This window comes from Ochotona princeps, chromosome 28, assembly GCF_030435755.1.
Source record: "Ochotona princeps isolate mOchPri1 chromosome 28, mOchPri1.hap1, whole genome shotgun sequence".
NCBI lineage: Eukaryota > Metazoa > Chordata > Mammalia > Lagomorpha > Ochotonidae > Ochotona > Ochotona princeps.
The window spans coordinates 22995483-23018146 of NC_080859.1; the positions used below are offsets into that span (position 1 = coordinate 22995483).

The window sequence follows — 22664 nt, forward strand, 5'->3', positions numbered from 1 at the left end:
AAAGGAAATAAAAACTTTCACATGCTGTTAGAATAAACTGATCTAGACTTTGCAGAGGGCACCGTGGCAGGGGTGGCTACCAAAATACTAAATTGCCAGCGTTTCTCTTTCTGCAAATGTGCTTTCTCAAGATCCTCCAGCACAGCAGATCCCGCAGATCCAGCTGCTGTGGATGCGAGCATCCCAGAGTGGGTCCACACAGCTCCCAGCACCACCGTGGCTCAGACACAGCTCCTGCACAGGGTGACGAGCAGGGTCCAGTGGTAGCTCCTGGCTGCAGACCAACTACGATAGGCATTGGGAAGTGAACCAGCAGATAAAAAGCCACTCTCTTCCTCTCCAATACTCTCAAATTAATACAGAGAATCTTTATTATAACACACAGGCACACACTAAAAAACTATGCAGAAGTTGAGGACGGCCCAGTGCATTGGGACTCTGCACCCGCGTGGGAGACCCTGAAGAGGTTCCAGGTTCCCGGCATCGGATCGGCGCGCATCGGCCTGTTGCGGCTCACTTGGGGAATGAATCATCGGACGGAAGATCTTCCTCTCTGTCTCTCCTCCTCTCTGTATATCTGGCTGTAATAAAATGAGTAAATCTTTAAAAAAAAAAAACTATGCAGAAATGTAAAGACAAAGATGTAAATTGTGGCAATTTAAAAGATTCCCCAAAGGGGGGAAAAAAAACAAAAACAAGAAAATTGGAGAAAAGATAAATCAGTAGAAGACAGAATAAACTTCAATTGTTCACAGTGCATTACTATCCAGCCTTTTAAATAAACTTCATAATGATCCAAAGATGTTCACAATTTTGGTCTAAGTGGAAATCCAAGACAAAGGACAATGCCATTTTGTAAAATTAGAAAAATATTTGTAATGTTTTATCATCTGTAAATATATATGTGGAAAGTATGGGTGCATAGATCCCAAACTGCTATATCATTATCCTGGGAAAGTGAGCAGGGCCATTACAAAGAACTCACAACTTTAAGAACATGTACTTTTGTAAATTGACATTTTTATAATCAGAAAAATAAATAGTAATTTATATTTCATAAACTTATCTGTCATAAGTATTGGTACAGAGTAAAGGATACAGTTATTTTCAGACACAAAATAAGAATTGCAATTCTAAAAAGTACTTTTTAGGTATAAGATACTCATAAATTGAGTAATAACACTTCATTTCTGTTATGGTCCAAATTAATGAAGTATATCTCTACTTAAATCATATCCGTCTTCAAACTTTTCCTCTCTCCTTCGTAACAGAATGAAATAAAGGACTGTTATTCCCTTTTTTTTTAAACCACAAATGCTCATACTACCAATATCATATTGTTATGTTCACACAAGTCAGGCCTTGAACTGGAGCTGAGACCTTACCCCAACACACCAAGATTCTGACATAAGCAGTGAGGGACAAAGGGGCATTTTACGCACTAGGAAAGCACTGCACAAAGTAAAAATTATTTGATTCAATGTAATCCAGGCAGTTTTAGTGGGCTAATCACACACGCACGCACACTAAGTCCCCATCTTACACAGCACTCACATGTTGGCAAGGCGGGGTGTGAGCTTGCTGACCGTCCCGCGGTGCCGCACCGGCCTCCGTTTTACCAGTCTCGGATTCCTCTCCAGGTACACACTTTGCTGCCTCCGCAGCCTCTCTCTTTAACACTGCTCTTGCTAGGTTCGGTTTGGGCCTCTTGAATCGACTTCTCACAAAAGGTGCCGGTTTAACTTCAACTGGCTTCTGTTCTTGAGGAAGAGAGATGCTTTTGGAACAAGGATTACCAAACGTTAGAATGAACTGCAGGGCGCTGGGAGGAGCATCCTGGACAATCTTAGAGAACAACAGTAAACATTTGCTTCTACAGAAAAACAAACAAAACTGTTTGGTATATTCTAAAGAAACATGAGTTACAACCCAGTGATAAGCCTTGGAATCACACTTTGGGCCAAGGAAAATGTTAGTCTGTCAAATTTGTACTGACTTGGGAGTAGGTGGTAAACCCAGTTTTGTATGTACTGGTAATTCTTACAACCTCACTGTCAGGTTGACCCCATTTCTCTCCTCCAGGGATCAAGATCACGGACACTCTCCTGAATAGGTTCTGCTTGGAAAGCTCACTTAGGTTGACATAATCCACAAACGTTAACTGTGTGAGCTCTTTCTTTACAAGCACACAGAGGTACATACACACCTTAAGGTGCCATCTGAAAATTGCTTCCCAACATCTGGAGGGCGCAGCTCCCGCTCGTCTTTTTCACTGACGTCGGCAGAAATCTGTGAGCGGGTCTCCAAGTCAGGGAAGGGACTAGATCCTTCCTTCCCAGAATCTCTGCTTTCTTCTACAGCCGTTGAACACTTCCCCGACAGCACTTCACGGCCAGCGCTCTGGAACGGTTACAGGAATTACGCATCAGCACACGTACAGACACACAAGTCTTCAGAGCATGCCAGACAACAGATTCCAAACAAAAGACGACTAGATGCTAAATACTTCCCTTTGAAGTTTAAAGAGCTTGTTTTTTCACTTTTTAAATAAAACTTAATACATGTTAAATCTGGAGTGCAGGAAACCCTTCATTTGATATATGCATCACAATTTTTAAAAAATGTCATTCTATGAAAAACTTTGAAGGAAAAAAAGTTCGAGAACATTCTAATGGCATGAATTTCAAGATATCAGCAACTTAAAAAGAAAAAAAGATCTTCTGTCCGACGATTGACTCCCCAACTGACCATGACGGCCAGAGCTGTGCCAATCCGAAGCCAGGAGCCAGGAAATTCTTTCTGGTCCCCCACGTGGGTGCAGGGTCCCAAGGCTTTGGGCCGTCCTCGACTGCATTACCAGTCCACAAGCAGGGAGCTGGATGGGAAGCACAACTGTGGGGATTAGAACCACTGCCCACATGGGATCCTGGAATATTCAAGGCAAGGACTTTAGCTGCTACACTACTGTGCCGGGCCTGAAACTAGCAACTTTTAACAAAAGTTTATTTGAATAGCAAAGTGGCACCGAGGCGATGTGACAGCCTGAGTCAGTCGGGGCCAGGGTTCAGTAACAAAGTGAACGAGGGCTGCATGGGACCTATCCAGGTGCTGCATCCCAATACCCAGCTCTGCCTCCCAAGAGCAGCCTCCTGCGATGCGGCCTGAGGGAGGCAGCGGGGGTGGCTCCAGGCACTGCATACCTGTCCCACACATGCGTGAGTTCCAGCTCCCACATCCAGAAATGGCCTGGCAATGCCACTTGAGAAATGAAACATCGGACAAGAGTTCGTTCTTTCTCTTGCCTTTCAGAAGAATTTTATTTCAAAAGATTTATTTATTTTTACTGGAAAATCAGATTTACAGAACGGAGGAGAACAGAAAAGATCTTCCATCTACTGGTTCACTCCCCAAGTGGCTGCAACAGCTGAAGCTGAGTCAATCCGAAGCCAGGAGCCAGAGCCTCCTCCAGGTCTCCCATGTGGGTCCTGGGTCCCTAGGCTTTGAGTCATCCTCGACTGCCTTCCCAGGCCACAGCAGGGAGCTGGATGGGAAGTGGAGCAGCTAGGACACAAACCAACGCTCATATGGGATCCTGGCGCATGCAGGCAAGAACGTTAGTCACTAAGCTACCACACTGGGCCCTCAACTGAATCTTTTAAAATATTAATTTTTTTAAGTAAAAAAAAAAAAATAGTGAAGTAGAATAGGGAAAAAGATGAAGCAAAAGCAGATAATGATATAACCAAAAACATAATTAGCATGATTACAGCTAATGGTGATACTAGCATTCAGTTCAATTTCTTCCATCCTTTTTTTTTTTTAAATGGAGAAATGATTTTATTAAACTACTGCGGCCCTCATCCAGGCTTTTTAGGATGACGCTTCCGGCAGCTTTTCAGCTAAAAAAGTTAACTTCAAAATGACACTAAGAGTAACTTGAGGGGAGAAAAGGACCTGGAGTTGTGGGGCAGCATGTTATCAGACTGCTGGGCCCAGTCAGAGTCCTGCGAATGAGCCAATGAAGGCAGCAGCAGATGAGGCCCTGCCACCCACGGGAGACCATGACAGCGTGACTGCCTCATGGCTGTGGCTGTACCCAGCCTTGGTTGTTGAAGAAATGAAGGAAGGAAAAAAAAAAAATAGGGCCCAGCATGGCAGCTTAGTAGCTAAAGTCCTCAGCTTGCACATGCCAGGATAACTTATGAGTGCTGGTTGTGTCCTGGCAGCTCCACTTCCCATCCAGCTCCCTGCTTGTGGCCTGGGAAAGCAGTCGAGGACGGCCCAAAGCTTTGGGACCCTGCACCCGCGTGGGAGACCCAGAAGAAGCGCCTTGTTTCAGACCGGCTCAGCTCTGGCCATTGTGGCCACTTGGGGAGTGAGAGAGCGGACAGAGGATCTCTGTCTCTCTTCCTCTCTGTATATCTGACTTTCCAATAAAAATTTAAAAATCCTAAAAAAAAAAAAAGTCTTTCTACATTTCTCTAACTCTTCCATATTGCTCTGCCTTTGGAATTGATTGATTTTTTTACAGGTTGGGGGGGCCTGTCACATAGTGACGAGAGTGCCACCTGGGATGCTGACATGACGTATCAGAGCAGGACTCAAGCAATGGCTCTGTTTCCCATTCCAGCTTCCTGCTCACGCACACTCGGGAGACATGTTTCAAGCGCCTGGGCCCTGCTCCCGTGTGCAGACATCTGAGGCAAGAACCAACACACAGAAGATCTCTCCTTGTCTTTCATACAAACATAAATAAAAATAAATTAAAAATAAAAATCATTGCTTTTCCATAATTAAAAGACAGAGATTTTGGGCTCGGAAGAAAGAGGGTAGCAGAAGGCTTGCTGAACGCACTGGTGAGTCTCCTGGCATGATTCTACAGGCTTTCTTCACAGACTCCTGAGAGCTGTGGCGAGCGAGGACAGGACGCACCTCTGGACCGGGGAGAGGCACGGTGGCTCTCCGGTCTGCACTGCTGCTCTGCAGGGAATCCAACTCGGCTTCTCCAGCGGGGCTGGTCTCCTCGGGCTTCTCCTCCCCCGCTCCCTCAAGAACAATCATGTTCTCAGAGGGTCTCTCCTCCAAGGACACTGCTCTTCCAGTCTGCTCCCACGTCGCCCCTGCGTGCTGGACAGCAGTTAGCTTTCCTGGTACCTCTTCTGATAGGGGAATGTCTTTTTTCCCATGTTCTTCCAAATGAAACTCCATTTCCTCACTGGCCTCCACCAGTACATTTTCCCTTTGGGAAACTTCTCGAATTCCTTCTGGATCTGTTTCCATGTCGCCTGTAGTTCTGATCCCCTCAGGGGCCTTGATCTGGGTGGACAACTCTGTTCCTTCCAAAACTTCCTCTGTTTCGTCCATGGCATCGGTCATCTCTGGTAACATCTCACTTGGGGGCACTTGTCTTTCAACGCGGTTCAAATCTGCCTCTGTGTCAACTGTAACTGTGAGCTCCTCTGGGAGGTCTTCCTGTGGGGGTCCCTCTCCTGTGTGGGCATCCTGCACAGCCGTGTCTGCGCCCCCGGCGACATCTCTCACCTCGGACACCTCCTCCCCGAGCGAAGTCTCTCTTGCACTAATTTCTGAGCTCACTTCCATGTCTACAATGATGTCATCCATTTCTGGTATTTTCTCCCTTGGAGAGAGGATGCTTCCTCCAGCTTCTCTTGGACATGACTCCAGTTCCTGCACAGCAGAGACCTCCACCGGCGCCTCCCTGCTTGGCAGGCTGTCTGGTCTCACGGTTTCTCTCAAAGATGCTGTCATGTCCTCAGAGACAAGAATCTCCTCGGGGACCACTTCCTTTGAACAAATTTCTCTTCTTGCAGCTCCTCTTACTATATTTGGCTTTGCTTTCTGAAATCTAGACCTTTGACTGGGGACTTGTTTGCATATATTGGTTTCATCATTCTCTTGAACGCTGTTTGAAAAGAAGACACATAAATTTAAAAACAGTCAGTTGAAGACATGCTGATGGAGTATTTACTGCAGAAATATCAGAAACACTCAAGTTAAAAAAAGATGGGCCTGACATGATTCAATTAGTTGATTCTCCCCTTATACGCGCCAAGATCCCATATGGGTGTCGGTTAATGCTGTCCTGCTTGCAACCCAACTCCCCGCTTACAACCTGGGGTAACAGTGGATAACGGTGCAAGTGACTGAGCCCCGTACCCACGTGGGAGACCAGGAAGAGCTTCTAGCTTCACGCGGGCTCAGCTTCGCCAGATGGGAGTGACCCAGCAAACAGAAGACCTCTCTGTCTCCTCTTTCCTAACTTTCAAATAAATTCCAACACACACACACACATTTACAACAACAACCCAAACCAAAACAAAAAAATCCAGTACTAAAACTTCATACAAAATTTTTAAAAAGCTACCATCAGCACGATGGCATTACCTCAGGGAGTCACTGACAGCCTGGGGCTCATCTGACGGTATCTCCCCAGAACTGTCTTTCCTCTCAGGCCCGGATGTGACGTCTCCACACTCCACATTCTCACGTGATTGATCTTCCACTTGTTGAGAAATCTGGAGAACAAACACAATAATTTTTCAGTTTCGCAATAAAACATAATTTAAGAGATTTCACTGAAAACTCGATTCAATTTTAAATGAGGAAATGGCAAAAACGTTAAAATTGTGAAGCAAATTCGAAGGCCACATGACAACCCACAGCTCAGATGCTCTCTGAAAGCCCCTACCCCTCTCTTCCCAATCAGGACTAACTGAGTCAGCCTCATCTGTCACATCGAGGGCAGCCTCCCCATGGAGCCCAACACCCTCACCCTCTGCTGGGAACTGTCATAGAAGACCACACCTAACTGCGAAATCTAAACCAGGCCTACACTAGCCCTTTTATCAAACACTATGTCAATAATCTCTATACCAGGAATCATATTTCAGGGGGAAAAATTGTAGCATTTCATTCTGTTAAAGCCCAGGTTAAAATTCACATCTTGAGTAATCTTTTCAAATGGAAACCGTGGACCCGGCAGCGTGGCCTAGCGGCTAAAGTCCTCGCCTTGAACGTCCCAGGATCCCATATGGACGCCAGTTCTAATCCCGGTAGTCCCGCTTCCCAGCCAGCTCCCAGCTTGTGGCCTGGGAAAGCAGTCGAGGACGGCCCACAGCTTTGAGACCCTGCACCCACACAGGAGACCCGAAAGAGGATCCGGGCTCCTGGCTTTGGATTGGCGTAGCACTGCCTGTTGCAGTCACACTGGACGAAAGATATTTTTCTCTGTCTCTTCTCCTGTCTATATACCTGACTTTACAATAAAAATAAATAAATCTTTTTTTTTAAGTAATCTTTTCAAATGGAAACTAACTAAAGCGTGCAGTGAGAGGTAAAAGCAAACATGAGGTAAGGATGAGCAGATCATCAGTTAGAAGCTCAGAATCTAAACTGTGGTAACTGGCAAAACTAGTACCTATGGCACTTGGACTGTAAACTTACAAATGATGCATATGAAACAGGTAGCAACCTTGTTTTAAAACGGGCAAAGAAACAGCTTCACTTAAGGTTTAGGACCTCCAGCAACTGCGGTAGAATGAAGAACTTACACCACCATCAACACAGGATGCAGCCTGAGTCTCTTCTGCAGCGGCTCCAGGTTTTTCTTGCGATGTCTGAGGCTTTCTTTCAGTCACTTTAGCAACATTCGGCTTTGGTCTTTGCAGTCGGCCCCTTGTGAGTCGTGCAGGTTTCAAAGCTTTGGGTGAATTAACTTCCTGAAGGCAAGCTTTCTCATTCAGCCTAAATCAACCACAAAAGAATAAAGTCAACGTTTATTCTGCAGTTACAAACTTCCCTTTCATGGGAAACACTGGGATATAAAGTTAAAAATGTCCTCAAGAATATCTTCGGACACTCATATCCGTATTTTCGGGGGCAGACATAATACAGAAAGACTGACTATGGAAAATATTTTAAAATCAATTTTTCCTTACAAAATTGGTAAACCTTATGTGATGAGCTCACGGTACTAACTCGTCAGCCAGGACTGCTGTACAACACGTAACTCCAGGGCTTAGTACCAACTGCAGGCTGAATACAGTAACTACTGATCAGATTCACATGGATCAAGAATTTCCCACACCTCCACTTCAGTGTAAATTTTCCCATTTAGGGACAGGTGCCATGGTCCCACAGGGTAACGCTCCACACTGTGGCAGCAGCATCCCATACTGGTAACCGTTTGGGTCCCGGCTGCTCCGCTTCTGCTCCAACTCCCTGCTACCTGGAAAAGCAGTGAAGGTGGCCCAAGGTCTTAGACTCCTGAACCACACGGGAGACCCAAAGGAGGCTCCTGGCTTTGAACTGGCTCAGCTTTAGCTGAAGCCATTTGCGGAGTAAACCAGTAGATGTCTCTTTCTGTCTCCCCTTGTCCTGTAACTCTACCTTTAAAATAAAAGAAAAATTTTCATCAGTTACCAACAGAGAATTCTTTTTTACAAACTGACCGGGTGAACGTGGAAAGACAGAGAAGAAAAGCAGCTCTGGGAGAGGGCGGGAGGCAAGGCACCTCCTTAAAGAGGGAGAAACACCAAAAATAAATAAATGTAAAAACCACTGGGGGAAATTACCTAATTACTAATTCAATGAACTCATCATTTATAACTACAATGATAAAGATAGAATGAATTATAAAATTGTTTCAACAGGGCCCAGCGTTACAACCTTTGACTAAAGTTCTCACCTTTAACATACCAGGATTCCATATGGGCACCGGTTCTAATCCCAGCAGCCCCGCTTCCCATCCAGCTCCCTGCTTGTGGCCTGGGAAAGCAGTCGAGGACGGCCCAGAGCATGGGGACCCTGCACCTCCGTGGGAGACCTGAGGAAGCTCCTGGCTCCCGGCTTCAGATTGGCTCAGCTCAGCCGTTGCGGCTGCATGGGGAATGAACCATCGGACAGGACTGCTTGGGCAGTGAATCATCGGACGGAAGATCTTCCTCTCTGTCTCTCCTCCTCTCTGCGTATCTGACTTTCCAATAAAAATAAATAAATCTTTAAAAAAAATTGTTTCAACACTATCTACACCTGAAAATGGATCAAAGCGCATTATCAGCTGGAAACACAACGCAGGTCCCGTTATGCAGGCCCACTATGCAGCCAGCACGCGGCCAGCCAATCCTGAGGTTCCCGCTGGCGCACAGCCCAAGCGTACATACTCAGAGGCAGGCTCGGCTGGCAGGCTCTCGCTCTCAGGAGGCTCCATTCCATCCCCGTCACACGTCGGCATCGTGGCCTTTTCCACGTGACTCTGCGAATTCAATTTTTATATTTACTGACCATAAAAATTGCTTAGACTTTAAAATGAACAAATGAAAACGATCTGGTTTCATTTTTGAATTGCTAGTTGGATCTTCCTAAAACTCCATATATGCAAGTCAGATAAAATGGAAAACCTGATATACTGTTAGAAATCTTTTTCCCAATATACAGTCTTAAAAATGTCCATATCACTTGGAAGACTATTCTAAGCAAATAATTGGAAAAAGATTTAAGTATTAACTAGAATCTCCACAGAACATTAAATAAAATGTCAGATATTGCAAATACAGAAGAACTGCACTAATGAATAAATGGCTAAATAAATTATATCCAACAGACAGAATACGACGAGAAGTTCCTAAAACCACTGCTGTATAGTAACACAGAGAAATATGTAGGAAATGTTTATTATGAAAGAAAAATACAAAATGAATTGCCAGGGTTAGTGCTGTGGGACAGCAAATAAGGCGAGGAGCTGTGCGGCCAGCATCCTCTAGGGACCAAGGCCCGCGTGCAGCCGCGACCTGCCGGGCGTGCTCCTCACGACTGTGTCTGGGAAGGAAGCAAAGACGGTGCGATGTCCTTGGCCAGCAGCCTGGACCTAGGCGATCAGAGGAAGGGCCTGGCCCTTGGCTTCAGATCTGCCCTGCACCATCCACTGAAGCCACCGAGGTAGAGAACCAGCACAGAGAAGCTCTGTCTCTCTCGCTCACTTAGTCTTTCAAATAAAGAAATAAATCATTTAAAAAAAAAAAAATCACACCGGGCTGATATTGTAAAAGATAACTGGCATATATGTGAAAAAACTTCACTGTACCAGGATAATAAAATTATAAGCAGCTTTTGCTTTCATTTTTAATTTGAATCTGCATTTATTTTACATGAGAGCAGAGTAAAATATTCTAAAAGTTTTAATAAAAATAACAATTCTGATACAAAAACAGAAAAATTTACGTATACCACAATGTAAATAGTTTTTCTTTTAAACTGTAAGTCTGACAATGCATTACGGTGGGCCCGGCGGTATAGCCTAGCGGCTTAAGTCCTCGCCTTGAACACCCTGGGATCCCATATGGGCGCCGGTTCTAATCCCGGAAGCTCCACTTCCCATCCAGCTCCCTGCTTGTGGCCTGGGAAAGCAGTCGTGGACGGCCCAATGCATTGGGACACTGCACCCTCGTGGGAGACCTGGAAGAGGTTCCTGGTTCCTGGCATCGGATCGGCGCAAATTGGCCCGTTGTGGCTCACTTGGGGAGTGAATTATCGGATGGAAGATCTTCCTCTCTGTCTCTCCTCCTCTCTCTGTATATCTGACTTTGTAATAAAAATAAATCTTTTTTTTTAAAAAAAAAATGCATTACGGTAAGAGTCATGGATGTATTTGAAATATTTTGACCCAAGAAATAAGTGTGCTCTGAAAAATCACCCTTTGCATCTTAAACAAATATATATATATAGCAGCTTTTGTAAGTTTTAATTATTTTTGGCTTTTAAAAAAGTTATTTTTGGGGCCTGGCGGAGTGGCCTAGCGGCTAAAGTCCTCGCCTTGAACACCCCAGGGACCCCATATGGGCACCGGTTCTAATCCCGGCAGCTCCACTTCCCATCCAGCTCCCTGCTTGTGGCCTGAGAAAGCAGGAGAGGACGGCCCAATGCATTGGGACACTGCACCCCGTGTGGGAGACCCGGAAGAGGTTCCTGGTCCCGGCTTTGGATCGGCGCGTACCGACCCGTTGTGGCTCACTTGGGGAGTGAAACATCGGATGGAGGATCTTTCTCTCTGTCTCTCCTCCTCTGTATATCCGGCTTTCCAATAATAATAAAATCTTTAAAAAAAAAAAAAGTTATTTTTGGGCCCGGCGGCGTGGCCTCGTGGCTAAAGTCCTCGCCTTGAACGCGGCCAGCTGGAATCCCATATAGGCGCCGGTTCTAATCCCGGCAGCTCCACTTGCCATCCAGCTCCCTGCCTGTGGCCTGGGAAAGCAGTCTAGGACGGCCCAAAACCATGGGATCCTGCACCCGCATGGGAGACCTGGAGGAAGTTCCTGGCTCCCGGCTTCGGATCGGCGCAGCATGGGCCGCTACGGTCACTTGGGGAGTGAATCATCGGACGGAAGATCTTCCTCTCTGTCTCTCCTCCTCTCTGCGTATCTGACTTTGCAATAAAAATAAATAAATCTTGAAAAAAAAAATCAACTACACTCTAAATAGAGTATAGATCGTTCACAACCACAAAACTTTTGCATTCGCATTACTTGAGCATTTATACACACAAAGTTTATAAAGAACAAACAATAATGTTACTATGCTTACATGTTCAAGGTTCGAAGTAAATGTTAATGAACAGCTGACTTAAGAAATATTCTTTAAAAACTTCATATAAGCAAAAGATGTATTTATCACCACTGAAGGTTCTAAATACTTATCACCAAGCTCTAAATAAAAAGTGTAAATAGGAGATGGGTAAGGCAGGAACGAACCATCCAGTACCATGCCCGAGTCTGACCTGTGTTAGCATCAGTAACGGCACTCGGTAATCAGAAGCCGGACATTTTTATTCCCCAATGTTTTGGAAAGATTTTGCAATTCTTTAATTTTAATTTCCATACATTCTCTTGATCCCTACCGTTTCAACAGAAGTTTCAGAAAGTGAACTCTTCCTCTCGGCACCTGTTTTGTCTTGTGAAAGAACAGCTTTCTTCCCAAGTGCCCTGGATAGACTGGGTTTAGGTCTCTGAAGCCGACCTCTCGCTACCGGTTTAACATTTTCTGTCTGCTCTGTATCCCTGAAAAGTACATGTAAATTACAATTAATGCAATTTTTTATTCCAATGAATTTCTAAAATAGCCCACTCAGAACCACACAGAAACAGAGAAGGGGACTACCTTATTCATCAAAGGTTAAAACACATAATTTAGTATGTCATTACAACTCATCTCAACATGAGGTTAATAAGACAGAAACACAATCTTCACATACAATAAAGGAAACATCGCAAAACAATAAGCAAAACATGAAATTCAAAACATTTTTAAAATACTAAAGAAAAGCTTAAAACAGAGTTGAAGAGGGCCGGGCATGGTAGCCTACTGGCTAAAGTCCTCGCATTGAAATGGGCAGAGATTCCATATGGGAACTGGTTCTAATCACAGTAGTCCACTTCCCACCCAGCTCCCTCCTTGTGGCCTGGGAAAGCAGTCAATGATAGCCCAAAGCCTTGGACCCTGCACCTTGTGGCAGACTCGGAAGAAGCTCCTGGCTCCTTGCTTCAGACTGGCTCAGCTCCAGCTATTGCGGCCAACTGGGGAGTGAACCAGTGGATGGAAGATCTTTCTAACTTTCCCTCTCTCTGTAAATCTCCCTTTCCAATAAATAAATAGTACATCTTTTTAAAAAAAGATGTGTATTTAACCAGTATCTCCATAATGGAAGACGTACACACTCCTTAAAGTCAATGCCCAAAGCCTATTACTCTGACAAAATGGGTGAACAATAACTCTGGTAAAGCACAAGTAAAATACAGCAAATGCAGTTAAAATCCAGCAAGTATGTGGAGAGGGGATTAAAAGTAAGGTTACTTTGGTGCCAAATTTTTTTTTAAATCTGTACATAGTTCTTTATAATACAGATTTTCTGTAAGGTTTTTGAAGTATCCTGGTATTCCAAATTATTTTCAAATTTCATCATGTTAATACTTTGCTAACAAAAACTCTCAGCACCACTATACATCAGATATGGTAGAGGAAAAACTTGAATGTCGTATTCCTAACACATCACAGCATAATTCTATGTTAAATGGTTTACATGACAATCTAACACCTACATGAAACAACATTAGCACATCCAAGAACCTTACGAAACTTTCGGAAACAAACAAAATCCAACCGTGGTAAAACACTTACGCTGATTTATTGTTTGTGCCAACATCTGTTTCTTCTGCACAGCCAGCCTCAGCATTATTTGGTGCACACGCTGCTGAAACTTCAACTCCTGACGGAGAGAAGTCTGAAGATTCACCTGCCGCCACCAGGGCCCCTTGGTGATCACTGTGGACAGAAAAACACAGAGGGGCAAAAGGATTCCTAGTAAATACACTGTCTATACAATAACCAGAAGGACTTCAGTAACACACATGATCAAGCGAGATGATTCTTAGTGTAGAATAATCCAAGCCCTCAGTAACTGATTCCTCTGGCATCAGGTTACAGAAAATCTGTCACTGTAGAGAGAGTAGCAATCCCAAATTAACACACGCGTGAAAAGACCAGGAGTCTCAAGATGAAAACTATGCCATGAATTGGGGTTTACAAACAGAGTGAATCATGACTACTTCAGTCTTCACACAACCATGTCGATCCAAAGACATGCAACATCGCAAGCTGCAATTAACACTACACCTTGCAAATGGCGAAATATAACGTACTTCAATTAACAATATCACCGAGGCCCGTGTACCAACATCCTATGAACAATATCGCCGAGGCCCGAGTACTAACATTCCCTGCTAACATATCTTTTTTTTTTTTTTTTTGAAATTTTGAAGGGCAGGCATTTTGTTCGTTTGTTTGTTTTTAAAGATTTATTCAGTTTTTATTACAAAGTCAGATATACAGAGAGGAGGAGAGACAGGAAGATCTTCCAGGTCTCCCACGCGGGTGCAGGGTCCCAAAGCATTGGGCCGTCCTCTCCTGCTTTCCCAGGCCACAACCTGCTAACATCTCAACGCACATTTAGCCTTAAGCTTCTCTCTCCTACTGGGTGTTTATATTTTTGTGAGTTAACAATTCCCACTATATTTTACCTGTCTTCATATGTAGTTTTTTAGCTATATATCACACGCAAAAAATTCCCAATCATTTTCTGCTGTTTTACATTCTTTATAGAGCCGTTGTTAAAGGAAGTACTTGATTTTGTGATGGGCAAACGTACTAATTTTATCTTATAACGTGTGCGCTCAGGCAGCCAGGAAGCACAGCGTATTAGGCTGCGGCATTCCATCCCAGGATGCTGGGTTCAGTCTCAGCCACGCCGTGCTCCTCCCAGGCTCTGCTCAGGAACCTGGGGTCAACAGCTGAGAGCGCAGCGGAGAGATGGGACACAGTTCTGAGCTCCTGGCTTCAGACTCCTTCCAACCCGGCTCCAGGGTGCAACTGCACAGCAAGCCAGCAGTTCGATCATTTTCTGTCTCCACTTGCGTCACTTCTCTCAAATAAATACTTAAAAAAAAAAAAAATAAGTAGGGATCGGCATGGTAGCCTGGAGGCTAAAGTTCTCACCTTGCTTGTGCCGGGATCACATATGGGCCCTGCTTCCCATCCAACTCCCTGCTTGGGACCTGGGAGAGCAGCTGAGGACAGTCAAAAGCCTGGGGACCCTGCACCACGTGTGAGACCTGGAGAAGCTCCTGGCTCCTGGCTTCGGAGCAGCTCAGCTTCAGCCTATGTGGCCGCTTGGGAAATAAATCAACAAATTAAAGATATTCCTCTCTGTTTCTCCTCCTCTCTGTATATCGGACTTTCCAATAAAAATAAAATAAATCTTTAATAAATAAAGAAAGAAATAGCTAGGGCTCGGTGCAATAGCCTAGGGCTCGGTGGAGTCCGCCCCTTGCACACACCAGGATCCCATATGGCCACTGGTTCTAATCCCGACACCTCCACTTGCCATCCAGCTCCCTGCTTGTGGCCTGGGAAAGCAGTTGAGGATGGCCCAAAGCCTTGGGACCCTGCACCCATATGGGAGACCCAGAAGAAGCTCCTGGCTCCTGGCTTCGGATCAGCACAGCATCAGCCATTGTGGTCACTTGGGGAGTGAATGAGCAGATGGAAGATCTTCCTCTCTGTCTCTCCTCCTCTCTGTATATCTGACTTTGTAATAAAAATACATAAATCTTTAAAATAAGTAAATAAATAAGTACATAGATATCCCAAGCTGTGGGCAACTGCCTATACGTTGCACTGTACCTAAGTAAGCATTCCACTGCTGGGAGAAAAGCAGTGAGTAGCTGGCAGACATCCTGGGCCTGGTTAATGCCCAATCTGTGTTAACCATACCAGTGTGCCAACACAGTCACCTAGCCTATTCTATTTTTTTTTTCCTTCTGATTTATGTGGGAGGGATGCTGTGTCCATGAGCACCGGGGGCGAGGGTTCCAGTGGTGCCAGGATGCCTGCCCTGGTCCTTAGCCCGCCTGTTGAGCCCCGCTGATAAGGGTCTGGCAGGACCCAGAGAGGACGGCAATGGTGCCAGGTGAAGCATGCTGACCGCACCGCAGTGAGCTCGTGGAAGCTTGCTTGGTGGGCTGGCAAGGGTTCTGGGGGATGGCACGTGTGAGGGTCTGTGGGGACAGTGAATGTGTCAGAATTGGACCTCCTCAGTGGAAAAGGCAGAGCCATGGATGGCAGCCCCAGATGCACACCGAGGATATGGCGGGGCACCGGGGCCTGCAGAGGAGATATGATACCACAGCAGAGCAAGGAGGGCAGGACAGATTGGACAACTACCCCAACCAGTCACTGATAGCAAATATCTGGGTGAAGGGAGACTCTAAGGTAACTTATGCCAGCCAATGGCCCTTGGAAGAATTTCCTCATCCTTGGATCACTGAGATCCACAGCGTGTCAGACCTATCACCACCACCTAAACAGAACCCTCAGAACATGCTCCACATGGGGGACCCTTAGCTGCTGCGCCATCTGTAGGGGGGACCGGTAGATGGAAAACATCTCCTCTCTGTCACTCCTCCTTACAAACAAATAAATGAATCATTGGGGGGGGGGGGGGGGAAGAGCAGTGAAAGCACAGAAACAACCTGAATGGAAGGCTGGCGTCCGTGTCCTCTGGGGTTTCCTGACCAGAGACTGGGCATATGCTGGCATCCACACTCTGCACACAGGACAACTCCTGCCTCTCACCGCACACAGACTCTGTTTCTGCAGGCTCGAGTGACAAGCTCTTACCTGTGAACACAAGACGGAGGTTAGTCCACACAATGACCACAAACACAACTTTCAAAATAAAGGAATTTGGGCCAGGCACGATAGCGTAGTGGTTAAGGTTCTCGCCTTACATGCGCCAGGATCCCATATGGGCGCCAGTTCTAATCCCAGCAGCCCAAAGCCTTGGGACTCTGCACCCGTGTGGGAGACGCAGAAGAGGATCTAGGATCCTGGCTTTGGATTGGCTCAGCTTTGGCCTTTGTGGTCATTTGGGGAGTGAACCAGTGGACAGAAGATCTTCCTCTCTGTCTCTCCTCCTCAATGTATATCTGCCTTTCCAATAAAAATAAATAAATCTTTAAATAAAATAAAATAAAGGAATTTACATGCCATGTGCCTTCCCTACAAAACATTAAGTCACACAACATTCATATTCCTATTGGCAGGCAAATGACTCCCCTTCAGAGCAAAGTGAACATTCTGCAGGAAGGAACAGAGCAAGGTTTCTGGGCAGTCTGTAACGCCTTCCTTTTACCTTGTCACAACTCAAGTGGCAGACGGACAGATCTTATAGGTCCACTCAGAAAAACTGGTTTGACTACCATTCTGCTGCTTTCAAAGCAATAGCAAATAGGGCTTGCAGCAGTGGCCTAGCGGCTAATGTCCTCGCCATGCACACACCGGGATCCCATATGGGCATCAGTTCTAATCCTGGCAGCCTCGCTTCCCATCTACCTCCATGCTTGTAGCCTGGAAAAAGCAGCTGAGGTCGGTCCAGAGCCTGGGGACCCTGCACCTGCGTGGGAAACCTGGAAGAAGCTCCTGGCTCCTGGCTTTGGTCCAGCTCCGCTCTGGTTATTGCGGCCACCTGGGGAGTGAACCAGTGGATGGAACATCTTTCTGTCCTGTTCTGTATCTCTGATTCTCAAGTTAAATAAATCTTCATTCCACTTAAAAAAAATCTAGTTTCTTTATTTACCAAGTATGACTGTTTTTTAAAGATTTATTTATTTTTATTGGAATGGTGGATATACAGAGAGGAGGAGAGACAGAGGGAAGATCTTCCGTTCGATGGTTCACTCCCCAAACGGCCGCAGTGGCTGGAGCTGAGCCTATCCTAAGCCAGGAGCCAGAGGCTTCTTCTGGTCTCCCTTGTGAGTGCAGAGGCCCATGGACTTGGATCACCTTTTGTTGTTTTCTCAAGACATCAGCAAGGAGCCACACATCCAAATTTAACAGCTGGGAATCAAGCTGGCACCCACTTGGGATGCCAGCACCTCAGCTGGAAGATTATCGTGCAATGCCACTATGCCAGTCCCAAGAGCCAGATTGCAAGCATGGTCTGGGGTGGGCATGACACACCCACTCCTTGCATCAGAGAGACTGCATTCCCACTCTGGCTCCAGCTCCTAACTCCAGCATCTGCCGACGCAGATCCTAGCAGGAAACACTGAAGGTCCGAGACACCCGCCCGGGAGCCCTGAGCGAGGGTTTCCCGCACTAGGCCTCGATGCAGCCCACACCTAGAGATTATGGCCATGGGGGAAGCGAACCACCAGAGAAGGCTCTCCATCTCAAGGAGACATTTCTAGAAAACAAGTCAACCTCCTCCTCTCTGTACATCTCGCTCTACAATAAAAATAAATCTTTAAAAAAGAGTAAATAAATCTTTACATTAAAAAAGAAAATAAGAAACTTACTCTTAGGTTTTTCTCCTTTAGAAAGGCCAGACTGTACCATCCCACTTCCTGAAGGGCTTTTTACTTCTTTGTTATTAGTTTCATCTTTAGTCTTTCTTCTCCTTTTCTTCTGATTCATCTCCTGACCAGACACAGCCTGTTCTGAAGCCTCTCCCGAGCTCGCAGTCTCCTCTGGCACTGCCTGAGCACCCTTGGGAGAGCCTGCGCACCCGTCCACGCTCACTGACTCCTCCGCTCCGTCGATGGCATCTTCACTGGCAACTTTTTTTGCTGAAAGCAAGATGGATGGTTATGAACAGACAATCTACAGAAAAATTAACAGACCAATACTTAAAGACATCTTCCATGGTATTAGCCCCGTCGTCAGGGAATGACAAACTATATAGTTACGTAATAAATAGTTATACTGCCACTAATTGCATTAAAAGCACAAGTAGGTTTATAATATAGTAAGTTGGTATGGTACGCTGCTACCGTGGCACGTATGGTAAGTTGGTATGGTATGGTACATGCTTGCCATGAAAGACTCTTGCCTGGATTTGAACTGTAATACTGCAACAAGGTGGAGGAATCCACCATGGGGGGAGGGCACAGAGAGGGCTTGGGGGAATCCCAGAGCCTATGAAACTGTGTCATAAAATGAAATGTAATTAGTTAAAAAAAAGTATCTCAGAACATACTTATGTATTGAAATAATCAGGTGGTAGGGAGTTCAACCACCACCGCCTAGTGGCTAAACTCCTCACTTTGCATGTGCCAGGGATCCCTGGTTTTGGCCCAGAAAAGCAGTCAAGGATGGCACAAAGCACTGGTACCCTACACCTATGTATAAGCTCCTGGCTCCTGGCTTCCGATCAGTTTAGCTCTGGCCATTGTGGGAACTTGGGGAGTGAACCAGTGGACAGAAGATCTCTCTCTCCTTTTCTGTTTTCATCTGCCTTTCCAATAAAAAAATTTTTTTTTAATCTTAAGGGAAAAAAAAACATGGTAGAACACTATAGATGACCTCATTTTTCTTCGAAACAATTACAAGGCAGGTACATGTAGCCGGTTAAGCCTCATTTGGTGGTCCCAGCCTCCCATAAGGGGCCTGAATTGAGTCCCAGCTGTTCCACTTCCCATCCAACTTCCTGCTTACACCCTGGGAAAGCAGCAGAGGATGCCCGAGACCCATGTGCCGCTGCACCCACGTGGGAGACCTGGATGAAGCTCCAAGTCCCTGACTTCAGAGCAGCCCAGCTACAGCTTTCAGAGCCTCTAGGGAACAACCAGGGATGGAGGATCTCTGTCTCTGCTTCTCAATACATCTTTCAAGTAAAAGTAAGCCCTTAAAAAAGTCTAGACTGTCTTTGTGCAAAACAGTTACTAAAGCGGACTTGACTGCTGTCCTTTGAAAGGCTAACCCACGGGCTTGTCAAGGAATTGACTTTTACAGACAGCTTCACCCCTCGACCTGTTAAGGCTGCTTCTCTCACTGCGGTTCAAGTCCAGCTGTTCTCCTTCTAGGAGTCTGACCTGTGCTGCGCGCCAGGCAGGCAGAAGGGACTCCAGCGAGCCCAGCAGTCGATCAGCAAAGCTCGCGTGGCCCTCAGGAGCCCAGCAAGGGTTCTCACAGTTGCATGTTTCAGCCCAGCCTCGGCCACCTACACTGTGCAACCACAGGGTAAGTAACAGGAGCTCTGGCGGAGTTCCTCAGAGACTCAACCAAACGGAAAAGAAGAGTAAGACGTGGACCAGGTAACACATAATGTCTCTTACAGTCTTAAGGTTCTGGAAATCATGTAATTCTAGCTGCACATTATCTTCACAAACTAGAGTTCAAACAACTACGGAAATATAAGCCCAAAGATACACACCTGCACCGAACAGTATGTAACTCGACACAAAGCCTTTTCAAACTCTGCTCAAACAGCACAACAGAGTCATCACCTCCAAATACGAGAATTGCATTGTACTAAAGATTAAAATTTAACACCAGCATGGTTTTACAGATTCTAAGGCTCTCCAGAAGCTACAAGGCCGTCCGACAGCCCCACCAGGCGAGCTTTAAAATGCTGCTGCTGCTTCGGCAGAGAGCTGGTCGACGCGCAGGGATGGAGCCGCGCCAAGCCAACGGCAAGCTCATCTCAGCTGCCTGCACTTCCAAGAACTCTCCAAGACCTGAAGGACAAGGCTTGTTGTGGGCTAAGGAGTGATGAGCGCTGGGCAGGAACAGGAACTGGGCTTGTAGCTAGAAACACCTACACTAACTGGACTCATCTGTATCCAACCTCCTGGATAAATTAGGACTTGAGAGGTGAAGGAGCAATAAAGAGAGACTTCTCAGAGACTTCCACCATCCCTGGTCTCCTGTGGGTGCTTCATCCCCAGACCCTCGCCCTGTCCACGGTACTGGCTCTGCTGGTCCGAGCAAAGGCAAGGTTTATGTCCACTCCTTTTGAACTCAGTACCTTTCACGTGTTTCGTTGATTTGGAAGCCTCCTTCTCCTTTACACTGTGGCTTTTACCCGATTTTTGTTTTCTTTTCTCTTCCTCAGCAAGAACTTTCTGAAGCAAATGAGCAAAAAAATCGAAGTCAAAAGGACGCTTTTCCTCTGTTTAAAAAAAAAAAGGAAAGAACTTTCAAGTTTTTATTTTTTTTTTTAAAGAAACTTTTCACGTTTAATAAAAAAGACCCGGGCCCGGCGGCGTGGCCTAGTGGCTAAAGTCCTCGCCTTGAATGCGCCCTGGGATCCCATATGGGCGCCGGTTCTAATCCCGGCAGCTCCACTTCCCATCCAGCTCCCTGCTTGTGGCCTGGGAAAGCAGTTGAGGACGGCCCAAAGCTTTGGGACCCTGCACCGCGTGGGAGACCCGGAAGAGGTTCCTGGTTCCTGGCATCGGATCGGCGTGCCATCTGCCCGTTGCGGCTCACTTGGGGAGTGAATCATCGGATGGAAGATCTTCCTCTCTGTCTCTCCTCCTCTCTGTATATCTGACTTTGTAATAAAATAAATAAATCTTAAAAAAAATAATAATAATAATTAAAAACCCACTTGGTTTTGATATTGATTTATCAGCTCGATCCCTGGAAAACAAGGCCACAACACTCCACTAGTTAGCAACAAAAGGGACTGAAATAAAATTGCTACTGCTACCAAGACCACCAGCATTAACACAGGTGAGTTTCAAAAACACAATGAAGGAAAGAAATCAAACAGAGCACATTCTGTATGGTCCCATTCATCCGGTGCTAATTTAAGCAAAGGGCCTGGAGGATGGCCACTGAATGCCAAGAAAGGGAAACACCTCCAACAAGCAAACCACTCCACACACTGTCAGAGGCGGTGCTTCCAAAGTATACGCTTTGTCAAAATGCAAGCTACACTTTACTATGTGTGTGTGTGATTTTTTTTAATATAAAGATGACTTAGACATAGTTGAGGGGCCAGCATCGAGGCATGGTGGCTTGAGCCACCATCAGCACCTCAGGGATCTCACAAGCAAGGGGCAGCTCAAGTCACAGAGGGTGCCAGCCATTTCAATGCAGCCCCCTGCCAACGTGCCAGGCAAGGCAGCAGAGGACGGCCCGGGTGGCTGAGCCCCTGCAACCACGTGGGGGACCTGGATGAAGTCCTGGCTCCTGGCTTTGGCCTGTAACCTCTTCAAGTCAGAATTCTACGCTCTTGGTGTTCTGGCTAGTCCCTCTTCTTCGACTTGCACCAATGGCGAGATCAATATTGATAAACACAAGAATGTATCCACACAGGGACAAAAACGAGTCCAACACACAGTGGGGACAAAAATAAAACGCTGGCCCTTTACCGGGATCTCCAAGAGGCACGCAGTACAAAGCACTCAGTACTTACGGAAGGCTTTATCAATTCTCCAGCCATTTGTTCTTTCTTCACGTTTAAATTTATTCTGTTAACAACAAAAAACATCTATAAACATTTTCGCCAAGCAAAATCATTTTTGTTTTACAAAATCATTTTAACTGAAAAACAGTAAACATTTAAAACAAGCATTTCTTTTTTTTTTTTTTTTTATGTTAAAGATTTATTCATTTTATTACAGCCAGATATACATAAAGGAGGAGAGACAGAGAGGAAGATCTTCCGTCCGATGATTCACTCCCCAAGTGAGCCACAACAGGCCGATGCGCGCCGATCCGAAGCCGGGAACCTGGAACCTCTTCCGGGTCTCCCACGCGGGTGCAGTGTCCCAATGCATTGGGCCGTCCTCGACTGCTTTCCCAGGCCACAAGCAGGGAGCTGGATGGGAAGTGGAGCTGCCGGGACTAGAACCGGCACCCATATGGGATCCCGGGGCTTTCAAGGCGAGGACTTTAGCCGCTAGGCCACGCCGCCGGGCCCTAAAATGCAATTCTTAACAATAACAAACTACTCTCTACGAAATGCTAGGCCTTTGCCAAGGCAAGTTACCGGTTAAGCCATTAGCCTTCGGTTTGTCTGTTTTTAATAGAAAAAGCAGATATACAAAAAGAATGAGGTACAGAGAAGCTCCTGGCTCCTGGCTTCAGATTGGCTTAGCTCAGGCCGTTGCGGCCACTTGGGGAGTGAACGAGCGGTTCTCTCATTCTCTCTGTAAATATGCCTTTCCAATAAAAACAAACACTAAAAAACAAAAAATCCTAGAGGTGATTGGTACAGTGGTTAAGTCGCTGCCTAGCATGCCCACAATTCCTGGCGCTGCTCCCCAGCCCAGCCTCTGGCTAATGTGCACCCTAAAAGTCAGGAG

At 46.0% G+C, this 22664-nt stretch overlaps 1 protein-coding gene across 1 annotated transcript in view; it reads right to left on the reverse strand.

Annotated features, from left to right (window-relative positions):
- The window catches only part of BDP1 (B double prime 1, subunit of RNA polymerase III transcription initiation factor IIIB), a 70929-nt gene that overhangs the window by 35673 nt on the left and 12592 nt on the right, over positions 1 to 22664 (reverse strand). Inside the window, exons 8-19 of the mRNA XM_058656200.1 lie at positions 21773 to 21827; positions 20375 to 20518; positions 17925 to 18194; positions 16098 to 16245; positions 13189 to 13332; positions 11912 to 12071; positions 9183 to 9274; positions 7572 to 7764; positions 6406 to 6536; positions 4933 to 5923; positions 2207 to 2400; positions 1555 to 1777 (exon numbers count right to left, since the gene is read on the reverse strand). Coding sequence (XP_058512183.1) covers positions 1555 to 1777; positions 2207 to 2400; positions 4933 to 5923; positions 6406 to 6536; positions 7572 to 7764; positions 9183 to 9274; positions 11912 to 12071; positions 13189 to 13332; positions 16098 to 16245; positions 17925 to 18194; positions 20375 to 20518; positions 21773 to 21827 — 2745 coding nt within the window. The remainder of the gene's footprint in view (positions 1 to 1554; positions 1778 to 2206; positions 2401 to 4932; positions 5924 to 6405; positions 6537 to 7571; positions 7765 to 9182; positions 9275 to 11911; positions 12072 to 13188; positions 13333 to 16097; positions 16246 to 17924; positions 18195 to 20374; positions 20519 to 21772; positions 21828 to 22664) is intronic.